Below are 22217 nucleotides of genomic sequence, written 5' to 3'. Positions count from 1 at the left end.
TTTTTGTGGGTACAGACTGACATGGCTACCCCCTGATTTTGTGAGTCTCGCTATTTTGGTGTTTTCTTCAAGCCCCAGCTCCTGGAGTCACGTGAGCGGGGGAGACTCTCGGCATTCGTCAGTCAAAGGGACATTTCCCGCCCTTGCCCTTGTGGAGAAAAGTTTGAAGTCGTGACCCAAGAGCGCCCTGATGGCTGGGAAAGGCAAAGAGGGGGTGGCCCCAGTGGGCGGGGCCTCAGGGGTGGGGGCGGGGCGCTGCCCGGGGTTCCCCGCTGCGCTCATCCCAGGCTCAGACTTTCGCTTTCCCGAGTCCAACCTGCGCGGCCCGGTTCTGCCCAGCGACCGGTGACGGCGACGGGCCTGCGCGTCGCTATTGGCGGGACGGTCCCCGCTCGGCCAATCCGGGCGGGCGGGCGGCGCGCGGTATAAGCAGCGGGCTGCGGGCGGCGGGGCTCAGCTGGCGGCGAGACTCGGTGCGGGACGCGGTGCGGGGCTCGGTGCGGGACACGATGGCGACGGCGCTGCGCCTGCTGGCGCTGCTGGGGGCTGCGGCCATCCAGGGGGGCTACTCCAGTGAGTACGGGGGGTCCGGCCGGACGCGGGGGGCGCCAGCCGTGCGGGGCTCTGCGTGCGGACCGGAGCGGGGGGTCCGGTCGGTGCCGGGCCGGGATACCACCCGGCGGAGGCTGGCTCTTGGCATGTCGCGTGTTAGCGCCCAGCCAGGCTCGTGGCCCCGTTGTGCTCGGCGCTGCCCAGGCTGCATGTTCCCGGCAGCTCGGGAGAGGACGGGGCTTTCCCACGATCCCTGTCTGCAGAGCCCAGGCCCGTAGTCACAGGGAGTAACTTCACCCCCCCCCAAGAGTTACGGGGGGGTAGGAGAGAGAGGCTCCTTGGACTCCCCAACCTTTAATGGCGTTAATCGGGGCTCAGTTTGGGGGCGAGCGCCCGTTGCAAAGCACCGAACAGCGGCTGCGTTGGTGCTGTTGGGATCTCCCGGGATTGCTGGAGAGGAGCTTTGGGATCCCCATGGGGTGTGTGGGGAGAGGGGCAGGGGCAGGTCCTGCTTTTCCTGGCGTGGACGTGACTCTCCCGTGGCCCGAGCCTGGCCCCAGAGTTCCCCGGGCGGCAGCAGCTCAGACCCCGGGAGCTCGGGAGCCCGTAGCCAGCTGGGTGAGGCTGCGGGGTGGGTTTGGGGGTTTGTTTGAAGTGGTTTCAGGCACTTGGTTGCCCTCACATCACTTCAGTGACAGGCTTGGTTTGAGGTAAACAGGGTTCGGCCCCAGTGCAGCCTGGCCCCACGGGGCTGAGTCATAGTAGGGTCCAGGAATGGAAGTGGGGGGTCTTTGCATTCGGTGCCCCTGGAGCCAAGAGACAGGAGGTCCCCTGGGTCGCCCCCAGGACTGGCGTAACTCCAGTTGCACAGAGCGTTGGCCTGGGGCCGGCAGGGCTGGGTGTGTGCGCAGAGAAGGACCGAATGAAGATCAGAGTGTGTCTGCCTTTCTTTAGTGACGTTGAATCCAGCGCCAACCCCCGTCCGTGCCTGGCCAGGCCCTGCTCACTGAGGCCGTGTCTACACGGCACACCTCACAGCGGCTCAGCCATGCTGCTGTGGGGCACGCGGTGTAGCCGCTCTGTGTTGTCAGGGGAGAGCTCTCCTGAGGACACAAGAAAACTATTCCCAACGAGGGACAGTAGCTTGGTCGGCGGGAGAGCGTTATTTGACTGCACAGGGTCCATAGAACAGGCCTTTCTAATGGGAAAAATAAGCCAATTTAAAAGTAAAGCTCCCTGCCCTGCTCTCATCGTCCTCATTATTTGTGATGGTCTTGTGCCAGGAACCTCAGTCATGGTCCAGGCCCCTGTTGCGCCGGGTGCTGTACAGACACAGAATACAGAGACTGTCCCGGCTGAGTATGAGACGAGAGATGACTATAGACCAATGGGGAGCTACTAGGGAACAAGGGGACAGCACTGGCCGGCTGTGGGCTCGAGGCACCAGTGGCCTCCCCATTGTCTGGTTTTTAGGCACCTTGGCAGAGGGGAGCGCTGAGGAGGGTTTGGAGGGTAACGAGGTAGCTTTGCGGATGTTTATGGGGAGCTCCTCGCAGGCGTGAGGGGCAGCATGGGACACAGGACGAAGGGGCTTGTTTGCAGATTTAACGAGTGGCTGATGGAGGCTGGGATCATGGGCCGATCGGAGGTGAGGGTTGACATTTCGGTAGCAAATGAGAGAGCGGGTGGGGATAGGCCGCGAAGGGCCTCCCAGTTGAAGACAGGCCGCTGATGTCTGTTTGATGTGATGGAGGAGGAGCAGCCAGCGGCGGGATGCACAGAGAGAGCTGACATCGATCAACGAGCTAGAAAAATGATCTTTTCAGCATGATCTGAATGGACCTCAGCGGGGTGAGACTGCGTTTGTCAAGGCCAGAGAAAAGGCTCCTGCAGCAGTCAAGATGCTGAGAGCCTGGACGAGAGTTTTAGCTGTGGGGGTGGATAGGAAGGGCCGTGTCTTCCAGATGCTCTGCAGAAGGAGTGAGCAAGACTTAGACATAACCTGGATGCGAGGACCTGGAGAGAGGTGTGAGCCCAAGATGATGCCCAGGTTATGGGCCTAAGGGACAGGCAGGTTGCTGGCGTTGTCCAGTGATTGAGAATAGAGTTAGCAGGGAGGACGTGGGGGGAAGATTGGGGAACTCTGGTTTAACCAGACTGAGCTTGATCTGATGACAGGACATCCACAAGGAGACGTCAGAGACAGGCCAAGAGTGTCGTTTGGACAGAAAGCGAGAGGTCTGGAGTACAAAGGCAGATCTGTGAGTTGTTAGCATGGAGACGGTAGCTGAATTTGTGTTCGTGGATGACTTTGCCCGGAGAGAAGGTGTAGAGGGAGAAGAGAAGGGGACCAAGGACAGAGCCCCACAGACAGTTGGAGGGGAGCTGAGGAAGATGCTCTGGCGGACACGGCGAAGGAGTGGTTAGAAGGGTTGGAGGAGACTCAGGAGAGGACAGCGCTAAGGAAGCCGAGGAGGACAAGATTTGTAGAAGAGCCTGGTGACTGGTGTCAGAGGCGGCTGGCAGGCCAGGGTGGGTGAGGATGGAGCACTGAGTGTGAGTTAGCTAGGAAGAGACATTACAGACTTTGGCAGGAGCGATTTCCGTGGAGCGCAGGGGGTAGAAGCCGGAGTGGGGAGGATCTAGGATGGAAGTGGAGGACAGGAACTCCAGACAGCGATTGCAGGGGCACATTCAATGAGCTGAGAGATGAAAGGGAGAAGGGGCAGTCGCTGGAGAGGCAAATGGAGTCAAGGGTCTGTATGATGGAAGACACTAAGGTGTGTTTGTGTTGTGGAGGGGAAGAGCTGGAGGGGAGTGTGGTGAGGAGATCAGGAGATGGGATGGGGTTAGGAAGAGCGCAGATGAGAAATGTCTACCTCTGCGAAGAGGGAGAAGGAGGCAGGAATTGTAGGGTGGGAAGGGAAGATGAGCTGAGGGGAGGGTTTAATTGTGTAAATTTGTCTGGGAAGAGATCCATCCTGTGCAGAGTGCAGTGGGGACAGGAGGTGGGGAGGGTTTGAGGGGGGAGACGAAGGTGGAGAAGAGGCAGCTGGGATTGTGGGCGGGGGATCCAGTGAGGCTGGAGAAGTCGAGGTGTGTAGGAAGGAAAATGGCAGAAGTGAGGGAGGGGAGAACGACTCTGTAGTGGAGGACGTCAGCCTGTCCGCGAGATTTCTGCCAGAGACGCTCCGCAGTGCGAGACAGGAATGGAGGAAGCAGATGTTGGGGGTGAGCCGGGGTGGGGGCTGGCGGGGCCAGCCTTGCACTGGGACAGAGGGTCAAGAGAATTAAGGATAGGGGAGAACGAATCTCAATAGCCTCCTTCCAGATGCTGCCGTGGTGTCCCCTCGCACTGAGGACACCTCTCCGGGGCAGGCAACTCCAGTTATTAGGAAGTGACAGGTGACAAGTTACGGGGGATTCGATCATTAGACACATAATTCGCTGGGTTTGCGATGACCGGGAGAACTGCAGGGTGACTTGCCTGCCTGGTGCGAAGGTTGCAGATCTCTCAAGGCGTCTAGAGAGACTTATGTGCTGTGCTGGGGAGGAGCCGGTGGTCGTGGTATATGTAGGTACCAGTGACCTAGGGAAGGGTAGGAGAGAGGTCCTGAAGGCCAAATTTAGGCTGCTAGGTAAGAGATTGAAGTCCAGGATCCCCATGGTAGCAGTCTTTAAGATGCTCCCAGGTCCATGCGCATGGCCAGTTAGACAGGCAGAGCTGCAGGGTCTCAATGGATGGATGAGACGATGGTGTAGGGAGGAGGGGTTTAGATTTATTAGGAACAGGGGAAACTTTTGGGAAAGGGGGAGCCTATACAGGAGGGATGGGCTCCACCGAAACCAAAACGGAACCAGATTGCTGGCTCTTAACATTAAAAAGGTCGTAGAGCAGCTTTTAAAGTAGGGGCTGGGGGAAAGCCGACAGGTGCGGAGGAGCATGTGGTTCGGACAGAGACATCCCTTAGGGGAGAGTCTGTTAATGGAGATTCTCTATGTCCTAGTAAGGAGGGGAGGATGGAAGATGACAAAATACGGGTAGGATCTGATGAGAAACTGAAATGAAAACAGAGTCCCATTCAGTTACATCCCGCAATGGCAGACCGCTAAAAAGTGACAAGTTTTTAAAGTGCTTATATACCAATGCTAGAAGTCTAAATACTAAGATGGGTGAACGAGAGTGCCTCGTATTAAATGAGGAGATTGATAGGACAGGCATCACAGAAACTTGGTGGAATGAGGATAGTCCATGGGACACAGTAATACCAGGGTACAAAATATATCGGAAGGACAGAACGGGTCGTGCTGGTGGGGGAGTGGCACTATGGGAAAGAGAGGGTTGAGTCAAATGAAGTAAAAAATCTTAAATGAACCAAACTGTACCACAGAATTTCTATGGATAGCAATTCCATACTTGAATAATAAGAATCTAGCATTAGGGATATATTACCAACAGGGTGGATTTGATTTAAATCGTAGTTTAAATCTCTAGTCAGGAAGACTCTGTTTAATCATGGAGTTCTGCACAAAAGTGCATTCTTGTTGGTTGTTCTAACCTTAATACATATTCTTCACCACTCAGAGAGAGATGTAGGTTTCATTTTTAGAAGGTACACACGATACATTTTTAAACAGTGATTTATTTTGAAAACTTTTCAGATGAATTTTACAGCGATATCAGAAAATGAATGATTGTTTGTTTGGTTATTTCATTTACCAAAGATAATTGAAGCAGATAGTTCACCTCTCAGTGACTTCATAAATATCTCCAGTTCAACAGGTTAATCATTAATATTTGGAGGATTTTCTTGCCATGCTGTATTAGGAGGAGAACATCACCAGACAGACATTTATATTGTTTTATTTAACTAAAACAACAACGTTATGTAGTCTGGATTTTTTTCTCCAACGGCAAACATAATATTTTAACAAAACAAGCATATGAATTTTTGAATTTAGTTAAACATTCAAGTTTTTTTAAAATCAGGTTTGTTTTTGTTAAAATTGTTTTTAACTAAAATAGTTCAATGAAATATTTTTTAAAAAAAAACCCAAAATTAAATTGACGATGTCGGCCAGGTCAACATGAGGCATTTAAAATGTTGGCTTCTGCAGCTAACATAGTCGTCTGCACCTTCATTTTCCTCTTTGCTCATCATCTGGATAAGAAAAACCAGCTTTCCTGCTCTGTCAGGCCACAAACTATTTCTGTTTGGAATGACTTAGTCCAAAGGAAGAAAATATTTTTTCTACACCGGCAGAAGAAGCTACTGCTGGTAAAAGTGAGATGATCACTTCAGCCGTCTCAGGTGCTTCAGTGACTTCCACCAGTTCACTGGTGTGACTGTCTTTAAAACATCATCAGCAAACATCTATTTCTTGAACGGTTCACCCTTCGCTCTGAAGTTTATTGTAGTTGGCGTTATGGAGGGCTGATTGCTGGATGTCCATGTCATCGCCAGCTCCTCCTCTTCAGCAGTTCAGGTTTGACCCTGGTATTGAGAATATTTGCAAGAAGATGAGCTGGAGATGGTGCCTGTCCCGTTTGGTTTTTTTAATGCTTGTGATTTAACTCTGTCATTGCAGATTTCTCTTCCAAATTTCAACAGCATCAGCAATAAAACAGCGATTTCCCTGCGTTTTGTTCAAGGCTACGGAAACAGGCTTCAGGTTACTCCGCAGGTGTTTGGCATTTCTCTTAATCCCAGCGTTGAGACCTTTGGCTGTGACGGTGCCATCTATTTTTTCACAATTTTGTTCACAAACGGTCATCAGATTAGGCCAGTTCTTGATCTAGTGCTCAAAACAGTCCACTGCTGAGTTCCATCGGGCACGTCTTGTGGGAGAGTTGGCTTGGTTCCTCCCACTCTTTTCAGAGCAGCTGCTACAAAGTGATTGTTACAGAAGTGTTTTGCAAATTCAACAACATTAGCCTTTATTTCTGGAACACCAAAGTCTTTGGCTAGGAGGTGCATCAGATGAGCACTGCAACCGTATGTTGTTAGCTTGCGACTCTCTTCACTCTCTTCTCATCTTGGATACATTTGCAGCATTGTCTGTGACCAAGCGGCATACTGGACATTTGAATTTTTTCACAGTTTGTTACAGCTTTTACTCCTGCTTCTTGCCAGTATTCTGCTGTGTGCGCATTTCCTGGTGTATCAGTTGTTTCTGTAAGGAAGACATTCCCTTCTTCTGTGGTCACACAAGCACACACAACAGGATCCTTGTGGACATTGCTCCACCCGTCAAGACGCAGGTTAACAGTTTCACCCTCTAGACCTTTTGCACACTGCTCAATTTCTCTTTCATACACTTTATCCAGCAATTTGCCTGTGACATCTGCTGTGCTGCGTGGACTGTATCCTGGTCTCAATGACTGAACCATGTTAATGAAGTGTGGGTTCTCAGTCATACGCAAAGGAGAGTTGTTTGCATAAAGAAAGTGGGCAGTTTTTTTCATCAATTACCTCTTTTTGTAATCTGCTGGTTCTTATCACAAACTTATCCATGGTGGTTTCTGGATGATGGAGATTTTTTTTCTTTTTGCTACAGGGGATATACTGTGGCTATGTGACCTACACTGTCATTGGCAGATAACTCTGAAACTCTAGAAAGTGATGGTGATCTTGAAGGTGGATAGTCTTCAGAATCCTGTATGTTGAGGATGGATTCTCCTAAACAAAATAAGTGAATGCAGTTATTTAATTATTATTACCATATTGCTCATTTCGTGTTACTGATTGCTCACTCACTGACACTCAGCACTACTTTAAAGGTGAAATTTTAAAAGGAGGATCTGCCTATTTCAGCTGTTTATTTTTTTATCACAACTGCATCTAAAATGATAGGACCATAGAGTATATATGTTCAGCCATGAGAATTCAAGAATAGTCCTGAAGGAAGACAGGCAGTCCTTAAGAAAGAAGTGTGAAATAAAAAAGTTTACCAACCTGAAGATCCTGCATGTTCAGACATGTTCCTTCTCAGGAGGAAGCTGCATTGAAGATGGTGAAAGGAACACTTCTCATGATGTTTCATTCGGGAAACCAGGCCGTGCATTTCTTTGTTGCACTGTTTGCATTTTGCACACATGCCTGTCTTACCCACAGATAGAGGAACTTCATTAAAATTCCCAAACTAGGTCTCTTTTACGGCCTGCTGCCATTCCAGGTTTTCCCTTCTAGTGAGAGGATGGTATGGTAGATCTCAGATCAATGAAGGCTACACTCAGAAAGACCTCAAGCCTTCTGAAATATGCTGCTCGGTCACTTTTGTTTCTACTGCCTGTCCCTCCCGTCTCACATTTATCTCCAGACGTCTTCTCCTTGTCCAGATCTATTCGGCCCCCAACAATCTTCCATTCATTGAACTTTTTGAAACTTTGCCCTTTTAGAGACAGGTAAGGGATTGACTCTGTGTACACAAAGTTGCAGAGGGACAATAGGGTTGAGGTCTGTTATTTCTCACCTCTCTCTCTCTCTCTCTCTCTCTCTTTATTTAAAAAAGCTTTTTTTTTTTTTTTTTTTTTTTGCTATTAACAAGCATGTTATCTCTGGAGACACAAATCCACAGTTTGAGAACTGCAAAACTAAGCAGCTCTGATGGTATCTTCTAGACTGAGCACTGAGTCCCATTGGGTAGATAGAAAGATTAACCTAAATAATCTACACAGAAGCCCCTGGAACCCCATAAGATTGGGTCCCTAATCCATGAACTATTGGAACTCATTTACAAAACTTTTCTTAAACATGACATGAATATATTGTCTCGTACTATAGAATTAGAATTGATAATCCCTATTCCGTGATGAGATATCTTTGAGGTATAATGTGTATTTAGATAGGCGTTTTCCTCAAAGCATTTTATCAAAAAAATTTGATTTTTTTAAAATTATTTTTTAAAATCACGGATTTTTATCCACCCTGATTACCGACCACCTGACCAGGATGGTGATAGTGACAGCAAAATGTGCAGGGAGATTAGAGAAGCTATAAAAAAAATTTAAAAACTCAATAATGGGGATTTCAGCTATCCCCATACTGACTGGGTGCATGTCACCTCAGGACGGGATGCAGAGATAGTTTCTTGACACCTTAAATGACAGCTTCTTGGAGCAGCTAGTCCTGGAACCCACCAGAGGAGGGGCAATTCTTGATTTAGTCCTAAGTGGAGCGCAGGATCTGGTCCAAGAGGTGAATAGAGCTGGACGGCTTGGTAATGGTGACCATAATATAATTAAACATCCCTGTGGCGGGAAAAACACCACAGCAGCCACCACAGTAGCATTTAATTTCAGAAAGGGGAACTACACAAAAATGAGGAAGCTCATTAAACAGAAATTAAAAGGTACAGTCCCAAAAATGAAATCCCTGCAAACTGCATGGAAACTTTTGAAAGATGTTTAGATGTAATAGAGGCTTAAATGTATACCCCAAATTAAAAACCATAGTAAGAGAACTGAAAAAGTGCCACCCTGGCTAAACAACAAAGTAAAAGAAGCCATGAGAGACAAAAAGGCATCCTTTAGAAAGTAGAATTTAAATCCTATTGAAGAAAATGGAAAGGAGCATAAACTCTGGTAAGTGAAGTGTGAAAATGTAATTAGGAAGGCTAAAAAAGAATTTGAAGAACAACTAGCCAAAGAATCAAAAAGTAATAGCAAAAAACATTGAAGTTCATCGGAAGCAGGAAGCTGCTAAACAACCAGTGGGGCCCCTGGCCAATGGAGGTGCTAAAGGAGCACTCAAGGACGATAAGGCCATTGCGGAGAAACTAAATGAATTTTTTGCATCGGTCTTCATGGCTGAGGATGGGAAGGACCTTCCCAAACCTGAGCCATACTTTTTAGGTGACACATCTGAGGAACTGTCCCAGATTGAGGTGTCATTAGAGGAGGTTTTGGAACAAATTGATTAAACAGTAATAAGTCACTGGGACCAGATGGTATCACCCCAGAGTTCTGTAGGAACTCCAATATTAAATTGCAGAACGACGAACTGTGGTATGTAGCCTGTCATTTAAATCCGCTTTTGTACCAGATGGCTGGAGGATAGCTAATGTGATGCCAATTTTTAAAAAAGGCTCCAGAGATGATCCTGGCAATTACAGGCCTGTAAACCTGACTTCAGTACCAGGCAAACTGGTTGAAACTCTAGTAAAGAACAGAATTCTCAGACACAGAGATGAACACAGTTTGTTGGGGGAAGAGTCAACATGGTTTTTGTAAAACGAAATCATTCCTCACCAATCATCTAGAATTCTTTGAGGGGGTCAACAACCATGTGGACAAGGGGGAACCCAGTGGATATAGTGTACTTCGACTTTCAGAAAGCCCTTGACAAGGTCCCTCACCAAAGGCTCTTAAGCAAAGTGAGCTGTCATGGGATAAGAGGGAAGGTCCTCTCATGGATCGGTAACTGGTTGAAAGAGGAAACAAAGGGTAGGAATAAAGGGTCCGTTTTCAGAATGGAGAGAGGTAAATAGTAGTGACCCCCGGGGGTTTGTACTGGGACCAGTCCTATTCATCATATTCATAAATGATCTTGGAAAAAGGAGTAAACAGTGAGGTGGCAAAATTTGCAGATGATACAAAACTACCTAATATAGTTAAGTCCAAAGCAGACTGCGAAGAGTTGCAAAGGGGTTGCACAAAACTGGTGGACTGGGCAACAAAATGGCAGATGAAATTCAATGTTGATAAATGCAGAGTAATGCACGTTGGAAAACATAATCCCAACTATACATATAAAATGATGGGGTCTAAATTAGCTGTTACCACTCAAGAAAGAGATCTTGGAGTCATTGTGGATAGTTCTCTGAAAACATCCACTCAATGTGCAGCAGCAGCCAAAAAGCGAACAATGTTGGGAATCCTTGAGAAAGGGTTAGATAATAAAACAGAAAATACCATGTTGCCTCTCTATAAATCCATGGTACGCCCACATCTTGAATACTGCGTGCAGATGTGGTTGCCCCATTTCAAAAAAGATGTATTGGAATTTGAAAAAGTTCCACAAAAGGGCAACAAAAATGATTAGGGGCATGGAACAGCTGCCGTATGAGGAGAGGTTAATAAGACTGGCTCTTTTCAGCTTGGTAAAGAGACGACAAAGGGGGAATATGATAGAGGTCTATAAAATCATGATGATGGGTGTGGAGAAAACAAATCAAGTGTTACTTACTCCTTCTCATAACACAAGAACTAGGGGTCACCAAATGAAATGAATAGGCAGCAGGTTTAAAACAAACAAAAAAGTATTTCTTCACACAACGCACAGTCAACCTGTGGAACTCCTTGCCAGAGGATATTGTGAAGGCCAAGACTATAAGAGGATTCAAAAAAGAACTAGATAAATTCATGGAGGACAGGTCCAACAATGGCTGTTAGCCAGGAGGGGCAGGGATGGTGTCCTTAGCCTCTCTTTGTCAGAAGCTGGGAATGGGCGACAGGGGATGGATCACTCGATGATTCCTGTTCTGTTCATTCCCTCTGGGGCACCTGGCAGTGGCCACTGTCGGCAGACAGGATACTGGGCTAGATGGACCCTTGGTCTGGCCCCGTGTGGCCGTTCTTACGGGGTTGGAGCCCTCACCGAGGACGTGGGAAACGGTGGGTCCAGTCCCCCTGCTCCACTGATTTGATCACTAGTCGGCCAGAGAGGAGCAGCACCAGCAGCCCTGCTCGCCGGATCGGGCCCCTAGGCTCTGAACAAAGGGGAGCAAGAGGGCAAGTGGCTGGCGTTGAGGTGGGGTCACAGGGCGCTCAGCAGCCGGAGGAGAGGAGGGGAAGAAAAGGGGGAGATCTGTCTCCGGTTAGCGCCGTCTGGTCTCTCCCAGCTCAGACGTAGGGCAGGGCTGTCCCTGGTGTGTGTCCAGCGCCCAGCGCAGGGGGGCTCTGGTCTGTAACTGGTGACTAGAGAACAGGGCCCCGATCCTGCAGACACTGTGTGTAACGTTACTCGGCTGAGGGGGGCTCTGGTGGGGCTTTGGGAGGGAGGGAGGGTCCACATGGCAACTCTGCAGGGTCTGAGCCCCCAACACGCTGAGGACCTAGTGGGACCAAACAAACCTGCATCAGCCTGACCCCCAGGCCCCGACCCCCAGCCGTGTAACTCCCCTGAGCAGTGTCTGATGTGGGGGGGGGAGACACACTCACGGGGGTGAAGGGACGTGGGGGTTCAGTCTCTGCAGCACCAGATCCTTTGTCTGGAAGTCGCAGCCCTCCCCCCCCCCCCCCCCCGCAACCCTGCCTGTGGGGTGAACCCGACGGCAGGGAGGGGACATCAGCCTGTGAGCTCCATGGGGCAGGGCTCGTGCAGTGCCTGGCACAACAGGGGCCCCAATCCCTACGGGGGACCTGGGGGGCAGCCACAGCGTGAATCAGTGATCAATTGTGTGCACAGCCGGGGCGCTGCCCCCCCCTCCCCGCAGCTTGGGCACATTCTCCCCCCCATACCTCCCCTGCCCCAGAACCCCCCCCCCCCCAAGCTTCAGCTCCTGCATCTCCTACCCCCCCTTCTCCTCCTGCTCCAGCCTCCCCTGGGGGCTCCTCCTGGCACAATGTGCTGAGTTCCCCCATAACCTCTCCCTCCTGCCAGCCCTGTGCCCCATAACCACATCCTCCTCCGCACACCCCCTCCAGCCTGGTGCCCCCTGCCCCTCCCCCCACTGCAGTCCTAGCCCCCCCGCACACCCCCTCCTCTCTCTGCTCCCCTCCCCCTCCAGCCCTGCTCCCCCTGCCCACCCCGCTCTGCAGTCCTACCCCCCCCGCACACCCCCTCCTCTGTCTGCTCCCCTCCTGCCCTGCCCTCATGCAGGACCCCTTTCTTCTTCCCGCTCCCCTGCTGCCCCCCCCTCGGGCAGTGTCCAGCCCTCCCCACCCCTCCTCCTCCTCCTCCTGCTGCTCCTGCGGCTGGGCCCCCCCCGTCTCCTCGCCCCCCCCCGCGGCCGCTCCCGAGCCCGGCGGCTCTGACCCTCCCCCTTTCCCCCCCAGGCTCGCATTCCTACCGCTATTTCTACACGGGGGTGTCGCAGCCCGGCCCGGGGGTGCCCGCGTTCATCAGCGTCGGCTACGTGGACGGGGAGCCCGTCAACTACTACGACAGCGAGCGGCGGAGGATGGAGCCGCGCGGGGACTGGGTGAAGGGCGCCGTGGACGCGCAGTACTGGGAGCGGGAGACGCGGAACTCGCAGGGCTGGCAGGCCTGGTTCCGAGCGGGCCTGGACACCCTGCGCGGCCGCTACAACCAGAGCGCGGGTGAGTGCGGGGCCCCTCCCGCCCCGGGCCGGACACGGGACCCGGCCGGGGGGGCTGGGGGGTCGGGGTGGGGGAGCGGAGGAGGGGGACCCGTGGGGGAAGGGGACAGAGGGGCCCAGCAGGGCGGGGGCTGGGGGGGTCGGGGGAGCGGAAGAGGGGGACCCGTGGGGGGAGGGGACAGAGGGACCCGACAGGGCGGGGGCTGGGGGGGTCGGGAGAGCGGAAGAGGGGGACCCGTGGGGGGAGGGGACAGAGGGACCCGACAGGGCGGGGGCTGGGGGGTCGGGGTGGGGGGAGCGGAGGCCAGGCCCCCGGATCGCGCTGCCGGGGTCTGTGAGGGGTCAGTGCCGGGCGCTGCTGACCCGTCCCGAGTGGGGGGGGGGTGTCTCTGCTGCCCCCCCCCCCGGTGCCCGCCCTGTCCTGAGCTGGGGTTGCCCCTGCCCGGCTCCCCAGGTCCGTGCCTCGGAGTGTCCCCAGCCCCCCCAGTGCCCCCCGCACCCTGAGACCGCAACCGTGAGCGCTAATTCCCTGCCTGTCCCTGCCCCGGGGTGCCTTGGGGCCCTGCCCCCTGCCCCGTGTCTGCCCCCTTAGCACTCCCCCTCTGGGGCCGGTTTAACCCCCGTCTGGCCCCTTGGTCCCTGCTGTGAGACCCTCCAGCCTGACCTGCCCCTAAGGACGCCACCCCCCCGTGCTGAGAGAGGGGGCTCCGCTCGCCTGCCCCGAACCCTGTGCTGGGGGGCTGCTCCCCTGCCCCTGCCGTCCCCTCCCCCGCCCCCCATATTGACCCCCTCCCGCCTCCCCACTCGTGGGGCACCAGCCTGAGTCCTGCCCCTGTTCCTGGCAGCTCAGGGCTGGAGCGGCCGCTGCTCGGGCTCTCCCCACCAGCAGGGGGTGCTGCTCTGCCCCGCTCCCCGCTGCCCCGGGGGGATTCTGCGCCAAAACCTTCCCCGTTCTGCGCGCCGTGTTTTAAAATTCTGCACTCATTTTGCCAAAATGACCCAATATAATCCTTCCAGTTTCAATTATTTGTTATAATTTAGTTCAGAATACTTGTCACAAGTATGTCGGTGACAGTACAGACGACAAAGATTCAGGACATTGGTCTTTTGACACCTAGATTCCTTACTAGGCCTGTCGATACAGACCACAGAGTAATTCATTTAAACTAAAGTTCAGAACCGGTTTCCCTGCCCCCCTCAGAAGCAGCAATGGCTGGGGGGAGTCGGGGGTAACGGAGCAGCTGAGGGAGAGGGAGGTCTTTGCTGGGCGTGAACCGGGAGGGTTGTTGGGGGTGCCTGGGAGAAGTATGGAACAGGATTTTTGGGGGCATGGAGGATTGCTAGGGAGCTGGGGAGCCTCCCCCTTGCAGACCCCAGTTGACCCCCTAGCCTCTCCCATTCAGCGAGGCACATCTGCCCCTGTCCCCATGTGGCCCTGCACCCCCCCCTCAGCCCCCCACCCGTTCCCGTGTGGCCCTGCACCTCCATTCCCATTCAGCCTGTCCCCCCTCTAGCCCTGCTGAGCCCAGTCCGTGACCCCCGTGCGTCCCGCTCTGTCTGTCCCGCCCCCATATCCCGAGCCCCCAACCCGGCCCCGGGGGCGGGGTGCTGTGGGGCACACCGCTGGCTGGGCTGGCGCCATAGCAGCCCCTGGTGGGCTGAGGGTGTAACTGCAGCGCCTCGCCAGCTGAATGTGTCTTCTGCGTGTGTGTGGGGGGGGGACATGAATTCTGCGTGTGCAGGGGCAGAGGATTCCCCCAGCAGCGGTGTCTGCAGAGGGGGCTGCAGCTGGTGGGTCAGTGGTGGTGGTGGTGGTGGGGGCACCGGAGGCAGTTCCTGCCTGACCCTTGACCCCACTTGCTGCCAGCCGGAGAGAGGGAGGGGACCCAAAGTGAGTGGTGGGGGGGAAGGGATCCCCTGAGTGAGCCCCACCCCCCACCTGCCCCTCTGCTGCCGGCTCCGACAGGGGGCTTGGCTGGGGCAGCGTCGGGGTGGGAGGTGCCTGGCGAGGGAGCTGGCGTAGGTCCCCGGGCAGGGGCAGGGGCCGGGGCGGGTGTTGGGGCAGGGTCCCCCCCTCGGTCAGCAGTACCTGGCAGGGGCCCGTTAGTCTGTGCGTGGGTTTCGGTGGGTTTCAGCCTTTCCTGCGGTGCCCCCCACCCCCGGGCCGCTCTCCCTCCCCCGCCCCCCCCGGGCGCCCAGCTCAGAGCCGAGGGGAGCAGGAGTTGGGCCTGACACACAAACACTCCCGGGGGGTGCGGGTCTGTCCGGCCCTTTCGCCCTCTCGGGGATGGTGACGCTGCAGCCTGCTTACCCGTGTCCCCCCCCCCCCACATCCCCCTAGTCCCCCCCCCAGTTCCCCTGCTCTCCCCACAGCCCCCTGGTCCCCCCCCAAATTCTCTCCTACTCCCTTCCAAAGCCCCCCTGTTCCCCCCGGTTCCCTCCTACCCCCCCACAGCCTTCTGCTCCACCCATGTTCCTTCCTACCCCCCCCAGCCCCCTGCTCCCCCCGAGGTTCCCTCCTACCACTCCCACAGCCCCTGGTCCCCCCCCACAACCCCCTGATCTCCCCCCAAGTTCCCTCCTACCCCCTGCTCCCCCTCCCACATCCCCCTGCTCCCCCCACAAGTTCCCTGCTACCCCCCCACAGCCCCCTGCTCCCCCCGCAGGTTCCCTCCTACCCTCCACATTCCCCTGCTCCCCCCCCCCAGGTTCCCTCCTACCCCCCCCCACAGCCCCTACTCCCGCCCCCCCCGCTCCCTCCTACCTCCCACATCCCCCTGCTCCCCCCCCAGGTTCCCTCCTACCCCCCCACAAGTTCCCTGCTCCCCCCCCAGGTTCCCTCCCACCCCCCCCCACAGCCCCTGCTCCCCCTCTGGTTCCCTCCTACCCCCTCCCACAGCTCCTACTCCCGCCCCCCCCGCTCCCTCCTACCTCCCACATCCCCCTGCTCCCCCCCAGGTTCCCTCCTACCCCCCCACAAGTTTCCCTCCTACCCCCTCCCACAGCCCCCTGCTCCCCCCCCACGTTCCCTCCTACCCCCCCCACAGCCCCCTGCTCCACCCCCCTCGGTTCTCTCCTACCCCCTGCTCCCCCTCCCACACGTTCCCTCCCACAGCCCCCTGCTCCCCCCCCAGGTTCCCTCCTACCCTATCCCACAGCCCCCTCTTTCCCTTCCCACAGCCCCCTGCTCCCCCCCGGTTCCCTCCTACCCCCCCACAGCCCCCTGCTCCCCCTCCCACATCCCCCTGCTTCCCCCCACACGTTCCCTCCTACCCCCCCCCCCCACAGCTCCCTGCTCCACCCCCCCCGGTTCTCTCCTACCCCCCGCAACCCCCTGCTCCCCCTCCCACATCCCCCTGCTCCCCCCCAGATTCCCTCCTACCCCCTTCCACAACCCCTGCTCCACCCCCAAGTTCCCTCCTACCCCCCCACAGCCTCCTGCTCCCCCCTGAGGTTCCCTCCTACCCCCTCCTACCCCCTCTCACAGCCCCTGCTCCCCCTCCCACAGCCCCCTGCTCCCCCCATTCCCTCCCTCCCCCCCCCAGGTTCCCTCCTACCCCTCCCACAGCCCCCTGCTTCTCCTCCGGCTCCTGGGTGGGGGGCTCCCTCTGAGTCTCCCAAACTCCCACCCCTCGCCCTGGGGTGAGGGCCCCCCCCAGCACTGGGGTGGCAGGTTCCCAGTTGGTGTCTCCCGCACACAGATCTCCCCCACCGCGGTTAGCAGAGGGGCGGCCCCCCGGGGCCAGTGGGCGAGACTGAGCGTGAGGAGGAGGCGACAATCCCCGGTGCTGAACGGGGGGGCTGCAGCCCCAGCCGTGACGCACGGTGCAGGCGGCCCCCCCAGGCAGGCTCTGCTCGTGTGCAGCCAGGCGGCCCCGGAGCTGGGGCTCTGGCCTGCTGTGTCCCTGCAGCACCTGCCCCACAGTGCCAGCCCTCCTGCCCAAGGGGGGGGCAGGATGCAGCGGGGCATCCCTGCCAGCTCGCTAGGCAGACAGGGCTCTGCAGGGGGAGAGGCCCCAGCGTGTGTCTGCCCACCCCCCTAGCAATGGGGCTTGGGGGGGAAGAGGGCAGCTCTCCTGTCTGCCCACCCCCCTAGCAATCGGGGCTGCAGGGGCAGGGGTGGGCTTCACAGCCTGCTGCTGACATATGGGGGGGCTCTGTGCTCCCTCCTATCCCACCCATGCATCCCGCAGGCTCCCTCCGGCCCCCCATTCTCCAGTCCCATGCCCCTCGCTAAGGGGGTGCTGGGGGACACTGTCTCCCCACTCACAGCCCCCCCATCCTGGGAACAGCTCCCAGCGCTGAGCTTTAAGATCCCCACCCCTGGGGGTCCTGGGCCTGCTGGGGCCCCCCCCCGCACTGCCTCCTCTCCCCCACCCAGGACAGAGCCCCGTGGGGCCTTGGGAGGGGCCTGGGCTAGACCTGGGGGGAAAGAGCGGGGCCGGTGGGGGGCAGAGGTGGGTGTGTAATTGGGGCCGGGGCCCTGCAGGGAGGCGGTTCCCGAGGAGGGGTCTCCTGGGGGCTGGGATGGGGGGCTGGAGATCAGGGTCCTGAGCGCTCAGACGTCCCGCGTCAGGCCCAGCACCCTCGTGAGATCGGCTTCGGCAGCGCAGGATTTTACACCACGATTTCCTTCCGCCTGCGCGTTCCCCGGCTCCGTCCCAGGGGCTGCGCCGGCTGCAGCTCCCGGGCAGAGCCGGACCTGCCAGTCGCTGCCCGGAGGGGCCGCCAGGCTCCCGCTCTGCCCCCGGCGCTGCAGGAAGGTCCCCAGGGTGCTGTCGGTACAGAGCAGGACGGTGTCTGCGCCCCACCCGCACGGGGGAGCCACAGGCCTGGTCCCTCCGAGACCCCATCGGTGCCCTCACCCCGGTGGAGAGCAGTGTGGAGGAGGAGAGGGATGGGGGGCTGCCTGACCCATCCCCCCCGGGCACCTGGCTGGGGGTCTCTGGGATTCAGACCAGGAGCCACAGGGGAGGGAGAGCAGGGAAGACCCCTCCAGCCGGGATTCTGGGAAGCCCGGGTAAGCGGGCGGTGTCCAGTTCAGAGCGACCGCCCGAGAGACGTCTCAGACAGACGAGGAGGAGCCAGGTCAGAGCAGCCGCGACACCGCTCGGCAGCGTTACCCTGAGGCTGCCAAACCAGCCTCGTCTTCCTCTCAGCGCGGCCTCGATAGACGGGATCCAGGGGGAACGGGTGCGCCCCTGAGAGACGGAGCAAGGGGGCAGAGAACCAGCCCGAGCCAGAGTTCGTTTCCTCTCCAGAGGTCGATGGAGCGCGGCCGCCCCTAGCTCAGGACGCAGGAGGGGGGAGACTGAAATCCTCCAGCCCCTAACCAGGAGGAAGGACACGGGGCTCTGGAGACACCGCGAGGCAGCCCCCGTGTCCCTCAGAGCTCCCGCTGCGTCCCGCGCTCTGCCCCGCGGGACCGGCCGGCCTGCGTGAATCCGGCCCCCTCACATACAGCGAAGGCTTTGGCCTGGGGGCCTCAGAACGACGCCCCTGGCAGCCGCCGTCCGTTCTGACTCCCCCCTGGACGCCCTGCGGGCTCAGCAGGAGCCGGGGCTGCGGTGCTGTGACCTGTCGGCGTGTGCAGCGGGGTGCCGAAGGCAGCTGGCCAGGCCCTAGCGACCCCAACTCCCCTCCCCATGCTTGGACGAGGCCAGCTGGGGAATCGGTGGGAAGGCAACGGGCGACTCGGACAAAGCGAAGATGCCCCTGGCTCCTGCCAAGGCCCGCAGAGGGGCTGTAAATCCTGCTCCAAATCCAGACCGTCTTTCCCAGCGTCCAGAGCAGCCGTTCAGCAGCTGAGACAATCCCGGCTGCTGCAGGGGAAGCGTCTGCACCCGGAGGTGGCTGATCCGGGGGGACACCCCCAAGGCAGCCTCTCGTCCCAGACACCATGGGACTCGCCGCCAGAGCAGACAGGTCGGAGCAGCGCCCAGGGGGTCGTTTCTCCAGTGTGCGGATCCTTGTTCTCTAATCCCCGCACCAGGTGAGTTTCTGCGCTGTCCAGAGCGCGTGGGCGCTGGTTCTGCCCAGATTTGCCCCTTCTCCCTCGTCCCTGGTCCCTCAGGAGAGGGGGGGTGCAGGCGGCGGTCCCTCATCTCCTGCAGATGGGGGCCGTAGGACCAGTCCAGCCCCAGAGAGGGGACAGGGCCTGTACTCCATCCTCTCCCTGCTCAAGGAGAAATCGGGGCAATAGGACCGTGCTGGGTCTGAAACGTCGCTGGGAGAGGCCCAGGAAGCCCCGATTCAAGACAGACGTTTGAGTCCCACCCTGGCGGTGATCAGCAAAGGGCCTGTCTGTGCTCCATGGACCTGAGAGACGCAGCCCCCTGCCCACCCCCCTTCGTCAGCGTCACCGCAGAGCTCGGTGTCCCCTCTGCCTCCCAGCGCGTCCGGTTCAGCTCCTCGTCTGTCGGCCTTGCCGCAGCCCCAGGGTACCTGCCAAGGGTTTGTTGTCAGGGTCGCTGCCCTCAGACAGCAAGGGGTCACCTCTGGCCATCCTCAGCGACGCTCCAGCCAGAGGGAGAGCGGCACAAACCGCTTCCCAGGTGCTCTGGATCCTGGGACCGCGGGTTCATTCTGTGCCGGGAAGAGAGACACCTGGGCCCCACCCTGCGGAGAGCTCGCCTGGGGGTGGGAATGACCCACAGTCTCTCGGGGGTTATTGCTCAGGAGAGATGGGACAATTCCCTGCTTTGCTCAGGACGGCCAGCAGCCTGCGGGAGGTCTCCGCCTGCCCCGATGTCACTGCTGGGGGGGTGTTGTGTGGACACCCTGCAGTGACAGCGCTCACGAGAGCGCCCCAGTGGCTCCTGCTGTCCTGCCTGCTCACGCCTCGGGGCGTCCAACCAGGAGAGTCCGGCTTCCCCGGAGCCTCAGCCCCTCTCGGATGGGGCTCAGCGCCCGTCGTTTCCCAGAGCCGGGCCAGACAGGAGAGTGCTATGGGCAGTGCCAGGCAGGGGGCACTCACGAGGAGATGAGCTCAGTACGGAGCAGGGGAGGGAGCCTGGCACGAACTGGCTGCAGCGCAGGGGGATTGGCTGCGGATCCGTCCCCGTCCCCGGGGCGAGCAGCTCCCGACTCCGAACTGACGCCAGCGCAGTGCCCTGCGTCCGCGGACAGGGCGGGACGAGGTCGTCACCCCAGCAGGAGGAAGCCGACCCCCTGATGTCCTGTGTGGAGCAAAGCCCCCAGCGCGGCTGAGCGCGGCGTGGTCGAGGAATGAGACCTGACGGGCGACGCAGGGAAGAGATGGCTCAGGAGCCTGCACCCAGACGTGGTCCTGTTCCTAGCCAAGGAATTTCCAGTCTCCCCGAGAGACCGTTTGCCTCTCCCCAAGCTGCAGGGGCCCCTCCTTTCCCGGCTGAAAGAGGGGCCCAAGGGCTATAGGCACAGAGGGCGTCTCCCGGGGTGGCCAGTTAGCTCTGGGGGCCAGCATACAGGGGGCCAACGGCGATCAGTCTATGAATGGGATCATGGCGGGGCTGCCTGTGACGGCAGGGACAGGACTCGATGACCCTGCAGGGCCCCTCGTCCCGTGGCCTGTCTCTCCAGGGGCTGAGGAGGGAGAGGGCGCTGGTGATATCAGCAGCTCCCTGCTGGCCAAGGAGGCCCTGGTTCCCCGATCTCAGCCTGGCTCAGTCTGACCCCCTTGTCCTCCTTTAGAACAGGATGTGCTGTCCCAGGGCCCGCTCTGTCCCCCAGAGCCAGCGCACCCCAGACTGACAGCCTGGCCTTAGAGCGGCCCCGTGTGATGCTCACGTGGCGTCATCTCCTCTCCTCTGGCATCCGGGGCCCACGGGGTCTGCGTGATCCAGAACCGGGGGCCGCCCAAGCCGTGCTGCAGGAGACGTAGCTTCCCTGCTTCTTCCCCGGCTCTGATGCAGCTCTTGGAATTCGGACCCAGGGCTTGGCAGTCTCAGTGTCACGTCAGGGGGCTGATCTCCCCAGGCAGGCAGAGGGTCTCTGTACACTGGGATGTTCAGCGTTTCCTCACAGCTGCATCCCTGCTTCATCCTCTCAGGCTCGTTGGGCGCCGGCGTGGGACCCCCCCACCCTGACTCGGGGCCCCTTTGAGCCCCTCAGGACGACATCCCAGTATTTCCTCTCCATCAAGGAGGCCTTCCTCGTAGCCCTTCCCTCCCCCCGGGGGGTGTAGGAGTTCGGGGCCTTATCCCCTAAGGATCCGTCCTGCACGTTCTTCGTGGAAGTGCGTTGCACACGTCCATTCCCATGTCGGTGTGTGCGCGCCCGAGCACCGCGGCTGGAATTCCCCCCTAGTGGTACCCATCGGGTCGGTTCTGGCACCCCCCGGTGCCGTGCGCTCACAGTGCGGGTATAAGGGGCCCTGCCGAGCCCGCGCCCCACAGTTCCTTCTTACCTCCCGTGGCGGCTGCTGGAACTTCCCTCCTTGCTTCGGCCAGTTTTTCTAGTGGTTTTCTCTGGTTTCATCATGTATGTCGTTAGTTGGAAGTCGTTTTTAGTAGTGCGAGTGCTTGGACACCTCTCCCCTCGCTGGAGAGGCTGTCCACTCCCCGGGGCCGGGATACGCCTCGCTCACTGGGCTTCAAGCCCTGCTCTTCCTGCGGCAAATCCATGCTAACGAGTGACCCGCACCTGAGCTGTCTGAGGGTTTAACTGGGACTTGGTCCTGCTTCGAGCAGGGGGTTGGACTAGATGACCTTCTGGGGTCCCTTCCAACCCTGATATTCTATGATTCTATGAGGGGCTTGGGGGCCGCTCACAGGATGGGTCACTGTCAGATCTGCAGGGAATTCAACACCCCACCCAGACCGATCGGGCCGCGGGACCGAAAGCTCTCCTGATGGAGGCAGCATGAAGGCTGGCATCGGACCCGAGATCGGACTTGGCACCAAGCAGCTCCACTTCGGTGCAGAGCATGGCTCCCACCAGTCGGGGCTCGCGGCACCGCCCTTCTTTGCCGGTGCCCAAGGACCAGCACTGCGGGTACCGAGACAAGAGCCGCTCCCCGGTACCGAAAGGAGCCAGGCAAGGAGACCGGGACAGTGCGAGAGCCGCGCCGGGCTGCTCTCCCTCGCCGGCACCGCTGCAGCCCCCGCTAAAGACACCCACGCCGGCCCCGTGTACCCCGCCAAGGGACGTGCCGCCCTCCTCCAGTCAGTGTATCAGACACTTCATGGTACCAGCCACCCCGGGGGCGTACGCGGCAGCTAGAGACCTGCTTACGCTGCCGGTTCCAGGGACCCTGGAGGTCCTGGACTTGGCATCGCCAGCACCATCGGGTGGCAAAGAGCCCTCACCCGGCCGTAGAACGGCACCGAGACCGCTCTCCAGGGGAAACCCCCTCGGGTCACTTCGCCCAGGGTGTCCGCATGGCACCGGGAGGGTCGGCACCGCCATGGTCTCCTCGCTCCTTC

At 58.0% G+C, this 22217-nt stretch overlaps 1 protein-coding gene across 2 annotated transcripts in view; it reads left to right on the top strand.

Annotated features, from left to right (window-relative positions):
* Positions 1–424: 424 nt before the first annotated feature.
* Positions 425–22217, top strand: part of LOC141997997 (major histocompatibility complex class I-related protein 1-like) — a 35356-nt gene continuing 13563 nt past the window's right edge. For both annotated transcript variants that reach the window (XM_074970601.1, XM_074970600.1), the window contains exons 1-2: positions 425–573; positions 12551–12814. In XM_074970601.1, coding sequence (XP_074826702.1) covers positions 510–573; positions 12551–12814 — 328 coding nt within the window. In that variant the 5' untranslated portion in view covers positions 425–509. The remainder of the gene's footprint in view (positions 574–12550; positions 12815–22217) is intronic.

This window comes from Natator depressus, chromosome 14 (genome assembly GCF_965152275.1).
Source record: "Natator depressus isolate rNatDep1 chromosome 14, rNatDep2.hap1, whole genome shotgun sequence".
NCBI lineage: Eukaryota > Metazoa > Chordata > Testudines > Cheloniidae > Natator > Natator depressus.
This window is presented reverse-complemented; position numbering and strand designations above follow the sequence as displayed.